Source organism: Balaenoptera physalus (assembly GCF_965194825.1).
Source record: "Balaenoptera physalus genome assembly, chromosome: 15".
In the NCBI taxonomy this organism is placed as follows: Eukaryota; Metazoa; Chordata; class Mammalia; order Artiodactyla; family Balaenopteridae; genus Balaenoptera; species Balaenoptera physalus.
Window position 1 is genome coordinate 44,835,426 of NC_138894.1, and position 25,255 is coordinate 44,860,680.

At 34.1% G+C, this 25,255-nt stretch overlaps 1 protein-coding gene across 13 annotated transcripts in view; it reads right to left on the reverse strand.

The window, feature by feature from the left end:
• Positions 1–25,255, reverse strand: part of EHBP1 (EH domain binding protein 1) — a 312,365-nt gene that overhangs the window by 173,081 nt on the left and 114,029 nt on the right. For all 13 annotated transcript variants that reach the window (XM_082426541.1, XM_082426544.1, XM_082426545.1 and 10 more), the window contains exons 6-7: positions 9,980–10,161; positions 6,950–7,089 (exon numbers count right to left, since the gene is read on the reverse strand). In XM_082426541.1, coding sequence (XP_082282667.1) covers positions 6,950–7,089; positions 9,980–10,161 — 322 coding nt within the window. The remainder of the gene's footprint in view (positions 1–6,949; positions 7,090–9,979; positions 10,162–25,255) is intronic.

A 25,255-nucleotide genomic window follows, 5' to 3' on the forward strand; every position in this document is an offset into this window, starting at 1 on the left:
ACGCGCAGGCTCAGTAATTGTGGCTCACGGGCCCAGCCGCTCCGCGGCACGTGGGATCCTCCCAGACCAGGGCTCGAACCCGTGTCCCCCGCATCGGCAGGCAGACCCTCAACCACTGCGCCACCAGGGAAGCCCCTAAAGACCTTCTTTAATTACCTTCAGTAATATAGTTTTCAGGGTAGAGGTTTTTCCACAGCTTTTGTTAAGTTTATTTCTAAGTAGTCTGTTACTTTTAGCCTCCACTGTAAATGAAATTGTTTTGTTAATTTCATCTTCCAAATGTTTGTTGTTCATATATAAAAATATAAATTTTCTATACTGATTTTGTATCATGTGCCCTTGCTAAGTATAATATTGAATGAAAGTGGTGACAGCAAACATCCTTGCCTTGATCCCAATCTTTGGAGGAAAAGTGTTCAGTGTTTTATCATTAAATATGATGTTAGTTATAGCTCACCATAGATGCTATTTATCAAAATGAAGAAATTCCTTTACATTAAAACTTTGCTGAGAAACTCGGTATTGAATTTTTTCAAATGCTCCTTTCTGCATCTATTATGATGATTACATGGTTTTTCTCCTTTATTCTGTTAATATGGTTAAACTGACTTTGCATTCCTAGGATAAACCCTTAAAGAATGCATATTGGGACTTAAATATTAATGATCTCCTGGCTCCTTCCCTAAATAAATATTGGAGAGCTTCTAACTTCTCCTTCAGCGCTCTTACTTCCATCCTGGCCCTGTCAGATGGGCTCTCAGTATCCACAGAATTCTTCCAGAGTCTTGTAAGGGGTGCCAGAGAATGTTCAGTTGTCATTAGTACAAACAAAGCAGCATTAGGGATTAAGAGTGATATAGAAAGTAGGCTGAATTTGTAATCTCTATCTTCTGCCACTTCTACTATTCTCTGAGTTGACACATTTGAGTTCTAAACATTGGGAAGAGATACTCTTGCTTTCTTCAGTCTCTCACCCTAGGGTCTCAAACTCCTTTAAGAAAGAGGTAGCTTGTACCTTACAAACTTTTTAGCTCAAGGAACTAGAAATGCCCCACCTCTCTGCTTCTACCCTATTTTCCAACCTTAAAACCTAGATAACAGATGCAGTATTCCAGAAATTCTCATCCTTCACACAGATCTCTAAAATAGGTGGCCATTTAAAATTATTTTACTTTATAGAGTCCACAGCAATTCTATGATTTTGTTAATCAGTCTCCTAAGTACTGGAGAGTAAATGCCCAAGTAAAAACCAGAAGCAAATTAATGGATGTATTTTCTGACCAGGGCCCCAGGTTTATTCTGAGGACCCTTTTAATCTAAGAAAAGAGACCTATTTATCCCCATTCATAGCCCTAGCAAGTAGGACATTTAATCTCAGAGGGCTGAGTCATATCATAATCAACTCTAGATCCTCAAATATGAACTGTTATCTCCTCTACTAAGATCCTCAAATATGAACTGTTATCTCCTCTACTACCATCTGTGCTGTAAGATTCTGTTCCCTGAAGGTGGCCAATATGTCACTCTCTCTTCCTACTCCTGAATTAACTTTACCAACTATAGGAAAAGGATTAACAAACACCAGGCAACATGCTTATGGTAAAAATAAATCCTGATTTATAAACTGCATCTGGATGGGAGGACTCTAAATGGACTATATGCCTGATGGAAGGCCATAGCTTGAGCTTCTCTAATTGTGGAGACTCTCGTAACTGAGCATGTCCCTTACAGGGACCCTGAAAACTATACCTATCATACTATTACAAAAGATAACAGTTCTTGTGCAACATGAAGATTCTAAGTCAAGGTAATCCCTGCTCCTAACTATGTGGATCTTGTCTCCTTGTACCCAAGTTGTCATCTGCGGGAGAGGTCAAAGAACAGTACCTAGGCTGCCATGAAAACTCCAGTGAAAGAGGAATGCTCTGCTGAATGCTGTTTCCTGTCCAATATCCTCCTAAATGAATCTAAGTTTGGGCTATTCAGGTCCTGTGAGTCTGAATGCCTAACTAGAATCCTTGCTGATCTTTGCCACAATTATAAGTATACCAGGGGCCTTTCAGGTGTCTCATGATGTCTGGTTTCCCCAGTAATGCTCTGTTGTAAACTGTTTCGTTTAAACCTAATTTTCTGAGCTACATTCAATAGGACTTTGCCACTTATGCAGAATGTCTTTTTTTCCCCCTTTCTGTTGGTGTGTATTCAGAAATTGAACATGAATCCCAAAGATGGTCATATCACCAAAAACTGGTTCAAGCATTGTGAGGTTGCCATATAGATGGAGGCATTGTTTTGAAACCATATATACTTTCTAATACCAGCTACAGTAGACTTTCCATTCAAAGGCTTTGTTTTTCCAACTCCAAGGTCAATCACTCCCACTACATTTCAGTGATTTTTCCAACTGCCCATTCATGGGTGCTGCACCTCTGCAGAAGACATCTATACAGGTAACTTCAATAAAAGGTTCCTGCCTAAGAGCCAGTCCCTGTATCCAGTTAGCAGTGAATTCTGTCTCAGACAGACAGAGTAGGGGCTTGTGATCAGTCTAAATATATACACCATGAATTTACTTTTACTTCTAGTAAAGTCTGTAATTTCGGAAGATATACTTTGTCAGTTACTAATGATTTACAGCCATACTCCACAAGAGCACAGGCTAAATGAATAGCCTCTAGGTGTCAATCTAAGATATACCCAAAATAATTCTAACAGTCTGTTTCTTCAAGAAGCTTGCAGCTTAGTTGAGGAAATAATGTACCCATATAATTTTACTGATATAATGTGATTGCATTTTATGCATTTATAATATATACTTAATACAGGCAAAATTTTAAATAATAATTCCTTTCTCCATAAAAATTGTGTCAACAATTTTTAAAGCTGCAAGAAAGTGTGAACATAAGCTGTGTTTAAGTTATTGCCACTTTAGCTGGTAAATAAAAATACCCACCATACTTTATTTGTACCATGTTTATAAAATACATTCATTTTGTTTACTCTTAAGCTATTATTCAAACATTACTATTGTTAAATTTTAATACAGTTTTTATTATCTTAAAACTATTTTACTTAAACAGTTTTAGAGTGGTAGTGCTGGTGCTGAAAAAATATTCCTGAAAGTTAACCTTGGAATGGAATTTACAGGTGCTAAAAAATGCAACTCAGGAAGCCAAACAACTGCCATAACATGCTGTGCTATTAATTTAAGTGACTGTCCTCTGCAAATATAATAGAAAATGCTGAGAAAAAAAATGTAACATCAAAGCATAAGTATGTTACAATGATTGTGGGTTTACCGACTTAGAACTTGAATGTAATCACCCACCGTCCCTACTTACCTATGCTCCCTCAACACACATTTTATATTCATTACTTTTGGGAAACTAGTCTTGAATTATTTAAGGTCTGAATTATGTGTCTCCTCCAGATCACATTCTTTCCATAAAATGGGACCATCCCATCTTACATAAGATAGTATATGATCAAAGGTCAAAATGAATGGAACAAGATAACAAGGCAGAGTGATCAATATGGGCTACAATAGGAGATGGAAGCCCTCTCATTTATGACCTTTCAGTTAACATATTTTAAATTCTCAATGTGTTCCAGACAATGTGCTAGAAGCTAGAGATAAAAAAATGATCAGAACATAGTCTCTACCTTGAAGGAATTTCATAAAATATGGACAGTGAATACATAAATAAATAATAACACAAACCGGTGGCATTCTGAAGAAATTCTGGATCATCATAAATTGCATTAAAACGATTGCTTCAGTTAGGGTCAGAGAATTTTAGGCTATCTAAAAAAGTTATTTCTGCAGTGGAAATTTTAGAAATTAAGGTATATATATGTATGTTTAAGCAATAAGGGTTGCTATGGTATGAATGTTTGTGTCCCTCAAAATTAATAAGTTGCAATCCTAATTCCCAATGTGATGGAGGTAGGGCCTTTGGGAGGTGATTAGGTTATGAGGGCAGAGTCCTCATGAATGAGATTAATGCCCTTATAAAAGAGACCCAGAAGAGTTCCCTTGTCCCCTTCCACCATGTAAGGAATACAATGAAAAGTCTGTGACCCAGAAGACGGTCCTCATCTGACCATGTTGACACCTTGATCTCAGGCTTCCAGCCTCCAGAGCTCTGAGAAACAAATTTCTGTTGTTTATAAAGTACCCAATATTTTGTTATAGCAGCCCAAATGGACTAAGACAAGAGTTCAGTTATAAAATCTGGTTATTACCGAATCCTTTCATTAAATCTGTATTTTGCTCAAAATATGTCCTTTCTTTTCTTTTCAGCACAGAACTTGTGATATGCTGCTATCACCTTTTTTTCCCATTGCTATGATGAAAACAGTACAACATTGCTCAAAATGTCTATGACTATGAAAATGTGTGGTTTTCTTGTTGCTACCTATGGTATTAGTGCCTAATTGAGATTTAGTTTTAACCAAAAGCCATATACAAAGAATAAACCATATTCTCTAATTAAAAGGTCAAATCACATCCCACTGGAATTATAAAAAACTCATGCTGTAAGAAAATGCCTGCATTTTTAAATGGTACAGCAGTAGCACAAAGGATAGAGTGATCAAGTTTAAGATGGAGAGGGCATGAAAGGCTTCTTAGAGGATGTGGCAAAAGAATTAAAATTTGAAGGATAGGTGGGAAGTCACTGGAGGTGGTAAGGGAAGGACACCAACTTACCTTCCTAAGTACTTCAACTAGCCAAATAAAACAAAGAACTCAAAGATAGCAAAGACATGGCATTTTAAAAAGTATTGTATGATTTTGCTGACATTATAAACAATGCAAATATCAGCATTTATTATTGAAAAAAGAAACCCAAAATGTTATTGAAATAAAAATAATAGCTAGGAGGGGTTGGAGGGAGAAATTCAAATAAAGAGAGGAGAGAATCATATTGAATCTCACAAGGTGAGTCAACACATTCTGTTTCATTTTTAATGTTAGTAGAGAAATACAGGTTCATTCAGTTATCCCTCTAGCTTATTTATTTTAGAGGATACTATTCCAAAATGAAAACAGAGGATATATAACTTCCAAATTACTCTATTAAAAAATGCTTAAATAAAGAACATCTGAGAATGGCAAAATGTAAGGGGTGGGTGGGAAAAAATAATAAGAAAATTCCCAAATAAAAGTATAAAGTAATATAAGTGAAATTAAGTATGTCAGTTATCAAGAAATACAACCAAATACTGTTTATAAAGAGAAGTATTTAACACAGATAGGATTAAAAATAAAGTGATAAATACACCAAGTACAAAGAAGGCATGGATTACATATATCAACATCAGGCAAAAATTCAAGGCAAGAGGCATTAAATGGGGCAAAATGATCAAATTATAATCCATGATGAAGCTATAAGAGAATAAATTTTTATAAACTAAATAATTTAGGACTGAAGTTCTCTGTCTTTCACTGATGAACTATACAAAAAGCGTAAGAATATAAATGACTAAATAATATAAATGTAAAGTTTGGTCTAATAGCTACATGCTGAATCTGACAAATAGAATATACATGTAAAAAGATATTTATGGAAAATTTACAAAAACATCATATATCTACACTACAAAGATCTCAATCATATTTTTTAAAAAATTGAAATATGACAGGCTTCAGAATCTTATTTGAATTAAATTAAACTAGAAATAAACAAACTAGAAATAAACACAACCCACGACAAAGCACATTCTCCTAAACATTCCTGGGTTAAATAAGAAATGAAAATGGCAATCATAAATTAGAAAATAATGCAGTTGACCCTTGAATAAAACAGGGTTTAGGGGCATCAACCCTCTGTACAGTGGAAAATCCACATATAACTTAGAGTCAGCCCTCTGTATTCATGCTTCCTCCAAGTCCTCAGTTCTTACATATTTGCATCTACAGATCGTGTAGCACTGCAGTATTTACTATTGAAAAATACCTACATACAAGTGGACCTATGCAGTTCAAACCAGTGTTGTTTAAGGGTCAACTGCAATTTATAAAATTTGCTCAAAACGTCTATCTTTGCATACAAGTCTGATCAATTCCTTATAACAGAAGTATTGCAGAGGTGAAGGTCACTGGAGTTGAGGAAGTCACAGAAGTTTTTGACTAAGAAATTAAATTGGTCATCCATGTGATCAATGGAATTCCCCCATACGATAGCAAGAATTTAGGCAAAGCCAAGAGATGGGTACCAAAGTGCCCAATGAATTTGGAAAAGTCACCAAGAGGTGAATAGATGATAGAAGTCAAGGGATAGCAATCCAGAAATTTACAGCAATTTATTAGCTGAAAGGAGTATGTATATAGTGCTTGATTTTCACTCCAATAATAAAGGTATAACATCAATTCCTTAAGGGTGCTAGCCAGATTGATGATAAACATTTTTTGACCAATTAATACAAAGAGGTTCTAACCACTTACCATCTTAGTAGTTTGATCAAACCAGCTATAAGAAATACTTGCATGGAAGTGTCTAGATATAAGGATACATAAGATGTATACAAATTCAAAACAAAGAATGCCCATACAATTTATGTGAATAAATGAACAGGAGCTAGGAGAAGGTAGCCAATGCATCTCCTCATCTTACCCTTAAGACAGATTTTTACTTATAGAGGGTTCATCCATACATTGACAAAATAAGTATGAACATCTTTAGGCTACTTTATACTATAATCAGTAGTTCCAATAAAGTCTGATGCTTTCTTGACTAGCCTTGGACTTGATCTTAAACTGCTAAAATCTGTTATTTCCATCAGCACATAGTTTCCAGAGAGCTAAATGGTATATTATATTAGGAAGCCTTAGGAAAGAAACAATACCTTGTTAGTGGAATTGTTTTTTTCCTGGGAAACAAGAATGAGTTTTTCAACTCTGCAAAAAAAACAGATAAATTTTTAGTTTAATGCAAATAACACCAACCTGTAATTTTTGCTGCCTTTTCCTCTTGGTTCACTCGGTTCTCATCATCATCTTCATTATCTTCCTCAAAGTCATCTAAATTGCCAATGTCAGCTTGCTTCATACTCATCAAACTAGCCAAACTTTGCATGTCTTCATCCCTATATCAATGATAATACACAATTTATTAAATGATATTACCTTAAAAAAGGTTGTTTCTTAAGAAAATAATATTAATACATTTCTTCTTTCTAAACATTAACAAGACTTTTTAAACAGTTATACAAAACTACTGAACAATCTAAATATTCATTCATTAATTTTTAAATGGCACCTTTAATTAATAGAAAGCAAACAGGATTAAAACTAACTGGTTAGGGGGCTTCCCTGGTGGCGCCGTGGTTAAGAGTCTGCCTGCCAGTGCAGGGGACACAGGTTCGAGCCCTGGTCTGGGAAGATCCCACATGCCGCGGAGCAATTGGGCCCGTGAGCCACAACTACTGAGCCTGCACGTCTGGAGCCTGTGCTCAGCAACAAGAAGAGAGGCCGCGATAGTGAGAGGCCCGTGCACTGCAATGAAGAGTGGCCCCCGCTCGCCGCAGCTAGAGAAAGCCCTCACACAGAAACGAAGACCCAACACAGCTAAAAATTAAATAAATAAATAAATAAATTAAAAAAAAAAAAAAAAAAACTAACTGGTTAGGAGTTAGTTTAATTCTGTGCTGCAGATCTAAAATTTTCTTCATGGAATTAAAGTATGGTTTTCTGATCATGAAGTCTGGAAACAAAAACTTGTTTCATAAAACAGTGGGACAGTTTGCAAATCAGATGAGATCTAGACTTTAAAAATATTCAAGTTTGCAGAAGGAATTAGAATAGAAATTCTTAATCTGAAGTCCATGAACCCTTTTGGTTTTGTGGGTAGGAGTAAAAAGAAGTGGTAAACCCCTGTAAATTATATTTAAATCTTGTTTAACTGTGCATTTTTCTCAAAGGAGTTAAAACTCGCCTAAAGTTAAAAAACTACAGTAATTGAAATAGCACCCGAAAGCCTAGCCTTTTTAAGAATTACAGGATAGAAAATGACTTGGGTTAGTTAAATACCATACGTTTCACAAAATGTAAAAACGTTTTTATATCTAAGTATTTTAAGTATAAATTTATAAAGTTTACATGAAATACTCTAAATGTTAAATAATTTAAGTTTTCTTGACCTATTATTTTACTTTAAATTTCAAATAAACTACAGTGAATGAAACATATTTCTAACATGATACATACAAACTAAATTTCAATCTGCTATACTTCCCCCAAATTCAGAAAACTGAATTAAAACAATTTCTCATGTTTTTACCACAATAAAATAAAAACAAAACAAAACCACTGTTTCCTTTGTAAAGTAATGCTTGTTAACATTCACTTCTAAATATGGTATGACTTTGCAGGCTAAACTGGTTTTTGAAAATCTTTGCATTTTATCTCATATAAGCTTAGAGTTAACAAAATCATTTCCCCCTTTTAAGACAAATTTAGTGGCACAAAGTCTGCATGGACAAAAACAGTTGTATTACCTTATATGAATGCCTTACAAACTGCTTTCCCATCACCAGGGTATAATTTCAATATATAACAGTGTTCTTAAAATGTTAACTTGCTTAATTTTACCTCCTCTATTTTCACCCTGAACATTTTTCTTTGGGAAAGGTGAGTAGGCAAGGAATGAGGAGATAGAGAGGTGGTTTAGGGTGTTCTGAGAGCATACTCCACTCAAATTGAGACATTTAGTTTGACTGAATTTCCTCTCACCCAAATTCCAATGAATGGTGCTAAATCACTTACTGCTTCTGCCCAGCAGAAAGGAGTCCACCTTCAAAAGATCTTCTCTGACTTTTTCTCCCTTCTTTCTGTGTTTCCTTTCCTTTCATTTTGGCTTGAACTTCAGAGTAAGGTCTTTATTTTAAACTTTTCAATATTTAAGTCTACAATTTAAAGTCCTGAGATGAAAGACTAATTGCTTCCATCCTGCACTGTCCCTCCACCACACTCACATAGAAGCCAACTTTCTAGAGAAGAGGCTTACTGTTATCTACCAAGTCATTTGCTGCCCTGTAGATGAGTGCCAAACATCTCTTTTTGACTGACGTACAGAATCCAGTCTAATCAGTCAAGTAGACATGGCCAATTATAGTAACCACATTCCACTAGGTCAAACACATTCAGAACTGTGATGCAGATTAGACTGCAATGTTCATAGCTGCCTTCTTCCTATCACCTTTTAAGTCTTAGGCACAATTTCCATTTCTCCTCTCACTGATCTTCCAGTCCAAGTAGGTGCTAACCCTTTCATTACACCCAAAACTTGCACTTACCATTGATTTGACTGTATGGAATAACTAAGATAAATGTTACTAATTTTTTCCTGTTCTAGGTATGTTTACCTCTTTTTAACCAGTTAGAATTTTACTCTTTTAGGAGACTAGAACTAGGTGTAGGAGTTATCTTTGCGCAATGCCTATTCAGTGCTTAAGAAGTGATATTTGAAAAAGATAATGGTCATAGCAAACTGGTTATGTAACTGTACTGTACCTTCCTATACAAGTTTTGGAAGGCTGAGCCAAAGAATATGCATTGGCAAAAGTTCCTTTAATTCTCTCATTCCTCTTATCCTAAACTTTTCATTTTGGCTTCCTCTCATGCCTCAGCAGCTGCATCAAACAGCTCTACAAATTGAACTGTGGACTTCAGAGTACAACTACTTACACTGAAGACATTGAAATATAAAACAGACCCTTATGATAACCTATAATATACAATTTAAATTTTTGAAAATTGCTATAGTCACTTTTATATTATTGATCATTCTCTAGAGTTGGAAGAGACTATAAATAACAAGGAGTACATCTAATTCAGCCTCTGAAGCAAAGAATTGGCAGGAATGATTGGTATGCGGTAGGATATTCTCAACTGTTAACAGTTTACTGAGTCAAAAGCTATTTACCTACAGTGTTTAAAACATACTCTAAAGTAGCTTATTTGATAAAAGAAACTTACGTGGCTTTTCCTTCCCGAAGGAAAATGCAAGATAATGAAAACTGAAGAGTGGCAGATACAACTTTTTTAGACAATGGCTTGAATTTTAACTTGACATCAGTCTGGGTTGGCATTGGGCTTGCATACTGTTTCATGTTGATGCTGGTGGTAGCAAGAGCTTTCCTTCGACCAGAAGGGGATTCCTGGAAGGTAAAAAATCATTATGTAATTTGGAGTTATTTACTTTACAGCCAAATATTTTTGAATGTTATTTTAATAATATGATTAAATAGCAGTTGAGACTTCCCTTTCCAATGAATTCCTATAACATAATATTGAAAAAAATTGTAATAAGGTTATATCACAACTTTCATATCTTTAAGTAAGTAAGGCAGATAAAAAATTGGAGAGAGCTGGCTCAGAGAAATAAGGGAAGACTAGAACAATCCTAAATATCTCAGGAAAGGAAAAGCAAGGAACGCAAACTAGGACAGAAAGTCTCCAGGGTTCCTGTAAAAAGAGGATCTAGCACAAGGCTAGGTGTCAAAAGTACTCAACGATTGTTTTCCTTACTTTAATTATATTTAATGTGCCCTAGTGATATCTCTTCTTTCTGAACAATTCCAGTTTCTTATAGAACCCCAGCCTCTGTGGCATTCTACCTCGTTTTTTCTGAAGTCTCTGAATTCTATCTATCCTGTACTTTGAGACTTAATTCTTCCCAGGGCCTTTTCTGCTCACTCCAGTCTAAAGTTCTCTCTTCCTTCCCTAAGATCACATAAATCAAGTTAGAAAGAATTGGTTTCTCTGATCCTATGCCTGTGGTGGACACTGCTAATCGACCCCAGCAGGTCTCAAGTCTTCTCCGCACAGCTCTTGCCAATTCACTAGAAATGGAACACAAAATGAAACCTATTTGCTATCAAAGATGTTTAACATTCCATTAATAAGCTATCTCATTTCAAAATTATCCTTTATAGCATAATAGCCTAGGAAAATAACGAAAACAGAACGGCAAAATAATGACTGGGCATTAACTATGTATAAGACATGGTGTCAATTCTGGAAAGATATGAAGATGAATAAGACATAATCCCTGACTATGTGTTCTAATGGTAGGGGGAAATCCTAGATATAGGGTAATTTATAAATAATGTAAACCCAAAGTCATATACCAGCAATCCTTGGGCTTTACTGGTCTGAGAGTTCAGACCTAAAATAAAACCTAATTTCCAAGCAGTGTGACCTTGAGTAAGTCAGTAAACTTGAGCCTTGGTAATCTTCCCTATAAAATAAGGAGACCAAATAGATATCCATTCAAACCCTACAATGGTTTCCTATAAAATTACTCAATTTTCTAACCAAGGCAGGAAAAACTACCATTAACTTCTGAATTATTATTTAATAAATCCTTATTTGTCCTATGATTGACAAACTTGCCTAAAATAAGGATATACTAATTTAATCAAAATATTAAAATGGTCTTTTTCAAAAAAAATGACATTTCTGCCAGCAGAACAAGTAAAAATGTAACGTAGCATCCCTAAAGAATACCTTGTTTTAAAATGTGGTCTTATCTGTCAGATTATGCACAGCAATATTATACAGAACTATTAGTGCATGTAGATACTTTATGAATGAATTTCAAAAATGCATCAAGCACTTGAGAAGGATTTAAGCCCTCTCAGAAGAAATACTTAAGAATATGCAAATACCCTCAACTGAATCAAGTTGAACAGATGTGACTATCCCAAACAATACAAGTGTTCTTTCCCTGGTCGCTACTGTCAATCAAAGAATAAGATTAAGGTCCAAGGTTCTGACAATGTGCAAAATGAAAAAGTACGATCAGGGAGTATCAATTTATTACACTGATATGAACAATAATCTCTTATTGTACCTTTAGAATAGCTAACAACTACTATATAAAATATAGGATTTAAAGCCTCTGTTTTGAAAGCATGACATACATATTGCTACATATTATTTTCAGATTTGTTAAACAAATCTGTTTCACAAAATATGACATTGATCCCTTAAGAGTAATTATTTAATTTTATAACCAAATAAACTATTAAAAATTAAGATAACTTGGAAATGAGCATAATCTTGAAAGCCTAGTTTAAAGATGATTCCTGCAAAATCTAGAGTTTTGATGATTAACATTCTGTCAATTTCATTTTTAAGGTAAAAATTACGTAGAAAGGTTTTCTGCTGAACTCAGAGAGTTTTAAAGTATTTGGTATATTGGTATCTCTGAAACAAAAGGAAATGAAAGCTACTAAATTCTAAACACAATAGAATTAGCTGTACCACTTAATTAAGCAATTACTTGCTCAGCAACAATGAAAATGGCCCCTTGTAAGGTCTGAGCAGGTGAGCAGAACAGAGCTCTTTTGAGTCTACAACATCCATTTCTAATATTAACATAGGATCTCACTTAGAGTCTGTATCCTTGATGGGAAAAGGGGCCTAAATGATGTTTCTAGTAATTCTTTACCCAGCTCAGTCATTGTTTTCCTCTTTAAAATTAGCTAGTCATAGAAAATGCATTTTTTACAAGAACAATAATGAGAAAGCCATAAAGATCTTTCATGGCTCTAACCCCAGCTCCATGAATCTTCACTGTTTATAACCATCATGGGTATAACCATTACCCACCCAAAATTGATATCATTGTTATCATCAGTTCTATAAAGCAGAATAAAATAACGATTGCACTGCTATATGTCTTTCGTACACTTTAGTCCTTCCTTAAAACACCAGGGATCAGCCCTGGTGATCCAGGGATCAGCCTGGCAGAGAGAGTTTAGAGAATTACACTGTTGTCAACGTCCTAATGCTATTTCATTTCACATGAAGGTTGGATAAGAGGAGAGAAATAAAAGAAACAGTAAGAGGAACCCTTAGAGAAAGGACGTTAGATAACAGAAGTCAATAAGAAGTGAATGTTTACATATGTCTAAGACTAAGTTTCTGACTCTGGGCCCATGTTTATACCTCTGTTTGTATGTGAACCTGGCAGTATTTGGGGAATTACTTCAAAATCCCTAAAGCAGAAGTTCTTAAACTTCAGTGCTTATTAAAAAACAAAAATAAAACTAAGAAAGCTTTAGATAGTTTAGATACCTGGATCTCACCCCTAGAGATCCTGAACTAGTAAAACTAGAGATGGGCTCAAGAATCTGCTGTATTTCTAAAACTAATAAGTACCCCCCTCCTCCCAATTCCCATCCTGCCCCTCCCATAAGCACACCCCTTCTACCAGGTGATTCTGATCCAGTTAATCAAAAATCACACTTTCAGAAATACTTCCCCTAAGGAAATTACTACATAAAAGAAATTTTAATCTCATTTTTCATAACTATTCTCTGTTATAAAAAAGACTTAGCCTATATACTTCCATTTCTTTGAAATCCACCTTATTACAGTTGTAATCAGACAAATCTGAATTAGAATGTGACACCAGCACTTATTCTCTAGCTAATCTTTGGCATATTTCTTCACGTATCTGAGCCTCAGTTTCACACTCTCAGACTGGCAAGTATTTTCAAATTTGGATAATACCAAGTGTTAATAAGGATGAGGGACAAGGCAAACTCTCTTAACACTACTGGAGAGAGTTTTGATGGATACAGCCATTTTGGAAAACAATTTGACATTACCTCGTAAAGTTGAACAGATGAATACTTTACGACTCAGCAATAATTCCCATCCTAGATATATGTCCTAAATAAATTCTTGAAGTAACATATGAAAATACCTAGTAGAGTTTTTAGCATATAGTAGGTATTTAATAAACAGTATTTATTATTAATATTTATGGACCAGAACATCTGGAGAGAACATCTCTTGTCCAAATTATTCAAGTTAGGGTCTTCTTACAGAATAGTTCATTATATAATGTTTCATTTATTATGTACCCCAAGATAAATACAATTAATATAATGCCTTTCCTATTAAAATATTTGACTGACTTTCTCTACCTATTAAAACATCAAATAAAATAAACCACCTGCTAGAAATTTAACTTTCTCCCATATTAAGAAAACTGGGGGTTGGGGGAAGGAGAGAAGGAGCTTACTTAGATTTTATGATTTTTCAGAGCTTTATTACATAGAATGTTCTAAAAACTTCTGTCATGTACTAATACCTTAATTATCAGGTTTTTTATAACACACTGAAAATTAAACTAATGGCATTATCATTTGAGGGTTTTTTTTTAACTGTGGAATACATCACACATACTGAAGTATAAAATATACAAGTACTACTTAATGAATAATAAAATGAACATCCTGTACCGACCATCCTGCTTAAGAAATAGAACACTACCAGTACCTTAAAATCTTCATTTTCCCTCTGAAATTGCATCCGTCCCATTCCCTCCTCCAAAGGTGACTAGACCCTGAATTTTGGGTTACTTCTTCCCTTCCCCTTTTCAAAAAAGGAATACTACCCAGGTATGCATCCCTAAAGAGTATACTACTAATGAATGGATAAACAAGAAGTGGTATATCCATACATTGGAATATTCAGCCTTAAAAGGAATGAAATTCTGACACACGCTACATCATGAATGAACCTTGAGGACATTTTACTAAGTGAAATAAGCCAGACACAAAAGGACAGATATTGTATGATTCCACTTATATGAGAAATAGGTACATTTATAGAGACAGAAAGTAGAACAGAGATTACCAGGCAATGAGAGGAGGGGAGATGAAGAGTTATTATTTCATGGGTAAAGAGTTTGTGTTTGGGATGATGAAGAAGTTCCAGAAACAGACAGTGGTAAAGGTCATACAATACTGTGAGTGTAGTTAATGCCACAAATTGCCCACTTAAAAATATTTAAAACAGTAAATTTTATGTTATGTATATTTTACCACAACAAAAAATGAAAAAAGAATATATTGTCTAGTTCTGCATGCTTTTTAACTTTTTATAATGAAACAACATTAACATTTTTGTAACTTGTTTCTTATGTTCATCACTAAGTTCTTGATATCTATGTTGATGTGTACAGCTGTAATTCATTAAATTTCACTGCTCCTAGTATTCCATTACATGAATATTCTACAGTTTACCTATCCATTTTACTGTTGATGAACATGGTTGCTTGAGTTTTATTTATTTATATGGAATTATTAACAAAGCTATCAATATTCTTATGTCTATATCCTCGTGCACACATGCAAGAATTTGCCTAGGACATATTTCTAGAATGGGTCATAGGATATGTACATGTTCAGCTTTACCAGAAAATGTCAAATTGTAATCCAAAGTGTCTTTATTAATTTACATTCCCTAAGTGTTTCCATTGTTCCACATTTATCAACACTTGGTATTTTCTTTTTCATTTTTGCCAATCTGAGATTACTAAATATTACCTCATTACAGTCTTAATTGCATTCCCCTGATTACTGATGCATCGATTATCCTTTCATAGTTTATTGGTCATGTGTTTCCTCTTCTGTGAAATCTTTTGTACTTTTTCCTACCATGCTGTTTATCTTTTGATTACTAATTACATATGCATTCTGGTACCGAATCCATTGTCACTTATATGTGCTATAAACATCTTCTTTCAGTTTTTAGCTTGTATTTTCATTCCTTGTGGAATCTTCTGAATGAACCCAATTTCAAAGTCAACATTTTCCTTTATGATTTGTGGTTTTGCATTTTGCTTGAGAAAATCTTCCCAACCCTGAGGTCATAAAGCTTTCCTCCCACTCTTTCAAAACTTTTATACCTCTGCTTTTCATATTTAAGAGTCATTGCCATCTGGAATTAATTTTTGTGTATGTTTTCATATAGGGATCCAATTTCACTTTTTAAAAAATTATGGGTAAATAATTATCACAGCACTATTTATTAAATAGTCCACATATATCCATCCTTTCCCCCATCTACAATGCCCACTCTACCAAAAATCTGGTCTCAATATACAGGTCAATGATTTCTAATTTGGTACCACTAGCCAATTGTTCTAACCTCACAACAAGACAATATTGCCTTAACTACCAAAGCTTTATCTTTTGGGATAATTTAAGATTTTTTTAACCTTGAATCTATGGCAGATTAATGTGGTAAATTAGTAGATTTTCTAGAATTAAAGCAACTCCACATTCCTGGGAAACATTCAAAAAACATCCAAAGTTACCTGAGCCTGCTTCCTTTTGGGGAAGGTTTCTAATTACTGATATAATTTCTTTAATGATTACAGAGGTAGATGTACAATGTCTCCCTAAATCAGTTTAGATAAGTATTCTGCCAAGATTCCAAATTTAGTAACATAAAACTATTTAAAATATCTTTTTACTATTTTAATCTCTGCAGAATCTATCATTTTGTACATTTCTTTATTCCCAGCACTATTTGTGCCTTCTCACACTCTTTTGTTCCTAGATAATGCTTGTTATAAATTGTCTCTTTCATTGGGCGTTCCAAATCAATGACTTTTAGCTTTCTTGATTCTTTGGAGTGAATGTATATTTCTATTTCAGTAGTTTCTGCTGCTCTTTATTCCTCCTATTTTCCTTGGGTATATTCTGTTCTAACTCCTGAATTCTGAGCATTTCTTCTTTCCTGATGTAAGCATTTAAGACTATATATTTCTCTAAGCACTGCTTTAAATATGTCTCACATTTTTAGTATGAATTATTTTTGTTATTCTGTAGTTAAATATTTTCTAATCTTTCACTACAAGTTCTTTGACTCACAAGATGTTTATAAACTTTTTTCTTCTTTATGGAGTTTTTCTACTTATCTTTATGTAATGATTACTATTTAATTGATTTAGGGTCACAGAATGTAATTTTTGTAATGTTAATCTTTCAAAATGTATTAAGACAAGCTTTATAGCCTGACTCATGATCAGTTTTCATAATTGTTCATGGGTCTTTAAAGTATTTAACTGGTGTGCATGCACTGCTGTCTACTTTCACAACAGGATCATTTTTATGCAAAGTCACCTATAGCACCAAATCATGGTATTTCCTATGTGATAAGGACAAACAGAGCAGTAGAAATTTCAAATGTGAGGTTATGGGACATTTTCTAAAGGACACAAATCAAAAAATAAATAAGTGAAAGAATTGAGAAGCTGCTCACAGACCTCATCACAGGCTCCTCTTGCTCTTTCTGATATAACCTTTTATTTTAGGATTGTCTCTTGTAAATAGCATGTATCCAGAAAATTTTTGAATCCAGTCTGATAATCTGTCTTTTACTGGAGAGTTTAGATGAACGGTTCTCAAATGTTTTTATCTCAAGACCCTTTTACATGCTTTAATTGAGAACAACAAAGAGCTTTTGTTTATGTGGGTTATGCCTGTCAATATTTGCCCTATTAAAAAATATCAGAAATTTAGAAAATATTTCGTTCATTCAAACATAACTAATAAACTCATACGTTAACATATTTTTATGAAGAATATATATACTTTCTTTTTTTTTTTTTTAAAGAAGAGAAAGGTAATTTTTTTTAATTAATTAATTAATTAATTAATTAATTAATTAATTTATTTATTTTTGGCTGTGTTGTGTCTTCGTTTCTGTGCGAGGGCTTTCTCTAGTTGCGGCAAGTGGGGGCCACTCTTCATCGCGGTGCACGGGCCTCTCATTATCGCGGCCTCTCTTGTTGCGGAGCACAGGCTCCAGACGCGCAGGCTCAGTAATTGTGGCTCACGGGCCTAGTTGCTCTGTGGCATGTGGGATCTTCCCAGACCAGGGCTTGAACCCGTGTCCCCTGCATTGGCAGGCAGATTCTCAACCACTGTGCCACCAGGGAAGCCCGGCTGAAGAGTTTTTAATCATAAATGGCTGATGGATTATGTCAAGTGCTTTTTCTGCATCTATTGATATATTTATATGATTTTTCTTTTTTAATCTCCTGATGTGATGAATTACATCAACTGATTTTCAAATACTGAACCAGGTTTGCATACCTGGGATAAAACTACTTGGTGGTGGTGTATAATTCTTTTCATACTTTGTTGGGTTCAATTTGCTAATACTTTGTTGAAGATTTTTGCACCTATGTTTATAAGAGCTATTGGTATGTAGTTTTCTTTTCTTGTAACATCCTTCCCTCTGAAAGAGACTGTAGAAAATTGGTAATAATAATTTCTCCCTTAACTGTTCTATAGAATTCATCAGTGATCCCATCTGGGCCTGTTGCTTTCTGTATACTCTCTATACAAAACAATTTAATGAGAGGATTGTCACTGTTTTACATGTTTACAAATGTCTTAATGTGTTAATGTCTCTAAAATCTCTCTAATGTACAGTTAGCAGAAAGCTGGATTCTCATATCTACTCTCATATTCAATCTGTGAGATATGTTGTTTTCGTTAAAGTATTTGAAGAAAATCCAGTCTCATACAGATATGTAGTTGGAAAAGATAGGAGTATTTTAATGACTTTCGCTGATAATTCAGGGTCTTCTTTGATACTACAGAAAAACCCCACAGTGGTAGTTTCTTAAAGGCTAATAGTAATGTGGAATCTGAAATTATATCAATAAACTTTTCAAACTCTGTTAAATTAAAATCCAATGCTCTATCATGTATGTTGAATGATTTTTTTTTACTCATGCATGATTTTGTAACATCATACACTTTGGTCATTTGGAAAATGCTAATTCTCTGAGTTACACATATTATAAATGTTGACACATTTCATTATACAATACCAAAATAACTACATTTGCTTTTATCACCACCTTTTCCATCACATATATCTTTATGCATTGGGAAACTATCAAACTTAACGTGGTGAGTGTAAGTTTTTCACAATTCTAATTTTCACTTGAAAGCTTGAATTTTATCATTGGCAATGAACAATTTCAGTCACTTAACCTTTAAGTAGCAGGCTCACTGTGTTCAGTTTCAAGAAAACCTTCACCAAATAAATATCCAAGTGTGAATAACAAGTTTAACTCTTAGCTGTTTTTTCAAGTAAAAATGGTGTTCCAGGATAAAAATGTGTTTAGTTTAGTTTACAACTCAATCACACAAGTGCTTTTTCTTGAATAACTTTGTCCTTTGCAATGCAGTATAACTGCTCTATGCATACTTCTTATTTTTCTCACAAAGAATACTAAAAAAAACTAGTACTCAAGGGACAAAACTTAATAATAATTTTATTATAACATCAAGAATATATTTAGTGAAACCCACGTAAGGGCTAGATCTTGGCTATAAATTTTCAAGGAGGATATTGCTTCTACCCCTTAATGCTAAGGATAGAAGAGGCAATTTTCCTTGTTGTTGTCTTCCGTGCAGTGAGTTCATTTCTTCTTCATCCTTACACTGATGGTATAGCTCTGGGATGTCAATTTTGTGCAAAAAGAGGATCTTATTAGACATTCCATCTTGGGGGAATGGGAGATATCAGACTTTTTCTGCATCTTCATGCAGTGATAAAAGTAGTAAGTCATGGGTTTAGTAGAAACCCTCAGTGGGAAAGCTACTATGAATGCTTAGCTTCTAGACATCCTGCTTTGAACTTTTAAAAAAAGACTTCTTTGGGTTCTCTCTATCCGGGTCACTTCAAGAGTGCATTTATAAGTATCACTTGGTCATATTTTACCTGACTTTTTAGCTGTTTTCCAAAAGGGGTGTTATTCATGCTATCTAGTCTGTCACATTGCCATAAGCAGAATTCTTTATTTGAATTTTACAAGAACAGAACTGAGCATTTTGATAAAGAAATAACCATCACAACCAGGTTCACTTGTCTCACATTGACCTAAGATCTTCAATTTAGTAATTCTTAATGACTTATTAGGATTGTTTAAGAATTTATTTTATTGGAATTCTCTAGATGTGAACCTGTGATCATCGATGCAATCATGCCACTCTCCTATTGTTTTGCCTGTTTAGATGCTATGTCTCAGCATCACCGTAAGCAAGCAGTAAGTACTTGATGGTAAATCAATGCTTGCGGCACATACCTTTCTAGAATCTCACAGTCTAATGCCTGATTCTGTTCATTCTTGTCTATCAGAACTCTAAATTCTGTTCTGATTCTGTACTACTGAATCAGAAAACCAAGAAATGAAGTGACAGGTAGCTAGAATTCGAAACAGCATTCTAAAGACATGTGATCAGACTAATGCTTAAAAGTCAGTTATTAGATCTTGCCCTCTGTCTTATGACTATGTGAATTATTTCTTAGTAAAGAACTAACACACCCAAGTATTTGTGTAAACATCCAGTTTCTCTACTGACTCAAGAACCAAAACTGTCAAATGAGATAACGTGGAACTAGATGAGACCTTCGAAGTTTCTTAATCTAAGCTGTCACCCCAGTGCAAAAACACTTTATATCTTCTCTGACAGTTATCACATTTGTTTCCTGATACTTTTCATTTAAATTCAACCTAAAAACTCCCAAGACTTTGTTCTTTCTAAAACAAAATAATTTGGTGCACTACAATATCAAGGTCAACAATTTGGCTTTATTCTACAAATACTTGTTGAGAGCCTATTTGGTGTCTAACATTCTCTCATTTAACTCTGTGATAACATTTTAAATTTTATTTTAAAATGATAAAAAGTCAATCTAGAAGTCAAACTGTCCTAACTTTTTCAAAATTGTGATGCTAAGTCCTCTGAGCTGTCACAAGCACTGCATTTCTTGGGCCATGCTGAAAAGATCTTTGCTTCATCAGCAGACCAAAATGGGATACTATAGAATTTAATTTGGAGTCCATGGAGCAATTAAATGCTAAAGCAGACATGCCATAAGGAGCTCTCTCAACCACAAAGACTTAATTAGAAACCATGTCAGCTAAAATAACCAACTTAGATGGTTGGATGGAAGAGAGTTTGGTAGCACAAATGTAAATTGAAAGAATCAACATTGAAAATCAGTTTAGATATGGACTTAAAAACATTTATAAAAATTATTATATTGATTTTAGAATAAAATCTAAAACCCCTCTAAAAATATCCCAATAAAAAAACCCTCAACCTTCTCAAATAGAGGGAAACTCCAGATATACATAAAAATACAAGTTAAAGTATTTAAGTCAAATATCTACATAAGTTGCAGACTGTCCAAATTAAAAAAAATATATATATATATATATATAAGAGATCTTAAATTAAGTCTACTATAAAATTGCCAAACAGCAGATTATATCAACCCTGTAATCCTAAAGAAAGCCACTAAAAGTTTACTCATATTCTTGTATGTAGTTTTTTAATCTTAAACAGAAACTACACTACCATATTTTAAAGTAAGTTTTCAGTAGGTATTCTAAGGGAGTTAGAATCATTTGTTAGTTTAAAGACCTGGTACTCAAGGATTATGTTATTCATGGCCAGGACTTGAATGTTTGTACTGATAATAACTCCCAAATCTTCATAACTGACAGACCTACTCCTGGGTTCCAGACCTAAGCACTCAAGTGCCCACTGTCTATTTTCACCCACATCACAAACACAACATAGCCAAACTGAACTCCTCTCCATCCCTTCGGCTGTTTCTTCCCTGAGTTCTCGTCTCAGTGAATTGTATCGCCATTCATCACGCCTCCCACTCTCAGGACTCACCAAACCAAGTTGTCTCTAACTGCTAAATCTTTCCAGGATCTGGACCCTTTCTTTCCATCTCCAATGCCACTCTTTCCTAAATTCAAGCATCAACGTCTATGAACAGACCACTGCCATAGCCTTGGGATTTCTCTAGTCTCATACACACCTAGGTTTCATCGCCCATAATTCTTTAAGGCTGACCACTTGTTTTAATGCTATACCTTTTTTTCTCGTTATGAGAAAATTCATAACAGAAAATTATAAACACAGAGAGTAGTACAAAAAAAGAATCACTCAAAACTTTACCAACTAGCTGAAACCACTGCTAATATTTTGACATATTTTCTCTAGTTATTTTTAAATAGTTGAGATGATACTGCTTGTAAAATCTTATGTCTTTTAAAGTTAACATTATAAATTTGTAAACCTAAATTTTAGAAGTTGCACGTATATTCTGAACTATGGTTACACCACAAATGTACATAACTGTCCCCATTAACATTTAAGTCACTTCACATATGTCACTAAGAAATGATGCTGCAATGAACATTTTTATGCCCAAAATATTTCTGGCATTTCTGACTGTTTCTTAGGACTGATTTGTAGAAATGGAATTTCTGAATAAAGTAATTGAATGCTTTACAAAGAAATCACACCAAGTTCTAACCTACCATGTATAACAGCGCTCGTCTCATTCACCACACCCACAACAGCACTATTACATATTTTTAAATCTTTGCTAAACTGTTAAGAGAAAACTTGTATCTCACTGATTTAATTTGCATTTCTTTGATAACTCATGACCTTGAATATATTTCTGTGTTTATTAGCCATCTATACTTTCTCTTTTGTAAAACTAGTCATGCCCTTAAAAAAAAATATTTCTAGAGCTCTTTAAATATTGAAAATATTAGCCTTTTGTCTGCCACTTCTGTTGCTAATATATTTAATATCTTCCTGCTTTGCCTTTTAATCTCATGATTTAGAAACCTTATATTTTCCTTAGTACACAAATAATGCAGGTTCACTGTAAAAAATAATAACAAAACACAAAGAAGTAAAAAAAGCACATGAAAATGATACATAATCCCAGCACTAGAGCTAAGTATTTTTATACTGTTATTTGTTTTTCTAGTTTATTTGTGTATTCATTTTTAAGAAAAATCAGATCATACACTGTACATATTCTTTTATAAACTACTCTTTTCATTAAAATATGATGAATATACTTCTACATCAATAAATATTTTGACATGATGTTATTTAGAATGGCTACAAATATTCCATTCTATGGACATTATAATTTAATCTCATATTTTTGGACACTGAGATTGCTTCTAATTTTTCATGTTATAAGCAATAACCAGGTGAAAATTCTTAGTTAATTCTTTACATTCATACTTAAATATTTCACTAAGATAAATTTCTGTTGGTTGAATAACTGAATCAAAAGTATGCACATTTAAAAACTTTATATGGCTGCCATTTGTCCTCTAGAAGTTATACCAAATTATACTCCCATCGACTGGTAGACCTTAGCCAACAATAAGTCTTAATATGATTTTAAAATATATATTAGTTTTGATTTTTATGTAGACAAATCTATGTACATTTTCCTCAGTGATTTCTTTCCCACTGCTTAGAAGCTTAGAAAGTTCTTTATCCATTGATTCAACAAATATTCACTTTTATTCTCTTTTAGTTTCGATTCTTTTATTGTCTTCAATAAAATCCACCTGGAATTCCTTTTGCACTGAGGTAAGGAGCTAATTTTTCCTCCTCCTAAATAGTACCAATACTATTCACTGTATAACTTCTCCTTCCATAATGGTTTAAGAAAAGTGGGAATCTTTACACAACTATTTCATGCATATAATTTGGCAAGGTTTTTCTCTGCTTCCAGGATAAAGGTAAAACTCTTTAACATGGCGAAGCTTGTTGAGAAATTGTCTCTGATTCTATATGAAGAAAAATCAACTGTCCCACCCCCAACTGCACTTCATGCTCTGATAATATTCTGCCAATTGTAAATGCTGTTCAATTTTTCTGTGGTGACATAGCTTTATAATTCTAAGGCACAGAAGACCTTCTCAAATAAGGCACAAAACTAGCAGAAATGACAATGGAAGTTATTTTTTATAGAGTATTTACTTCGTGACAGTGCTTTACTGTAATATCTCATTTGTTTCTCACAACAATCCTGAGGTAAATACTATTACTAGTTCGTTTTAAAGACAGAAACTGAGGCACAAAAAGATGAAGTAACTTGCCCAAGATTACAGAGCTAGTAAGCAGAAGAGCTGAAATATGAAAACAGGTGACCTGGCTCTGCAATTTGTACACTTAACCACTACACTGTACTGCATAAAAGAAAAGACACAAATTTGAACATATAAATAGTATGTTTCTATGTGGTGAAAGACACCTTTTGGAATTAAAAAAAAGTGACAGGTAGGGAGAAAATATCTGCAAGACATATAAAAAATAATGTATAGAATACATAAAGGTCTACAAATGAGTAAGAAAACATAATCATTTCAATTGAAAATTGGCAATGGGTATCCTTGGGCAAGTCACAGAAAAACATAAGTAGCCAGTAAACATATAACAAGATACTCGACTTCTCTAGTTATCAGGGAAACACAAATTAGAATGATAAAGAGATAGTATTTTCACCCATTAGAGTGACAAAATTAATGTCTAGTAATATCCAGTGTTGCTGAGGGTGCGGAAAATCCATTTCACTCACTGTTGGTAGGAATATAAACAGTTACAGCCTATTATGAGGATATTCCTTTAGCATTAAAACTATGAAAATAAAATAAATGTCCCCTTTGACTGCACAATTCTGTTTCTGGGAATCTATCATGTACATGTGCCTAAATTCTCAATGAAGTGCTATTTATAACACCATCAAGTATACTGGAAACTACCTTAACATCCATCAGCAGAAGAATGGTTAAGCCATCCATCTGTCCTATGAAAAACTGTGTAGAAACTGCACACTGTTAAGTGATAAAAGCAAGTCATAAAACAATGTGTAAAGTATGATCCCATTTAAGAACAAAACAGAAACCTAACAACCTCAAAATATATGTATGTTTATATAAATTCATGAAAAATATGTCCAGAACAATTATTATGAGAGAACTTTTTTTTTGGTGGTGGGGGGGGGGCTGTGCTGCACGGCTTGTGGGATCTTAGTTCCCCGACCAGGGACCGAACCTGGACTTTCACAGGCCTTCGGCAGTGAAAGCGTGAAGCCCTAACCACTGGACTGCCAGGGAAGTCCCAAACTTTCCTTTTTTTTTTTTTTACTTTATACGTTTATTGTTTGACTCTTTTACAATAATCACCTATTTATACTTAACATCATTTACTCTATTTAATACTTTCATAATTTCTAAAAGTTATATGTATATGGGGAGAGGGGACAAAGGAAAACATAATTAAGCTAAGGCAGGGTTTCTCAACAGCAGAACTATTGGCACTTTGGACCAAATAATTCTTTGGGTTTCTTTTTTCCCGTTTGTTTGTTTGGCGAGGGGAGGCTTTCCTATGCATTGAATGGTGTAGAGCAGCATCCTTAGCCTCTATCCACTAGATGCCAAGAGCACATTCTACCTCTCTCCCACCAAAGCATGACAATCAAGAGTGTCTCCAGACATTGCCAAATGTTCCCCAAGGGGCAAAAATGCCCCACACTCCACCAACCACCACACTGAGACCCACCAAATTAAGGAATTAA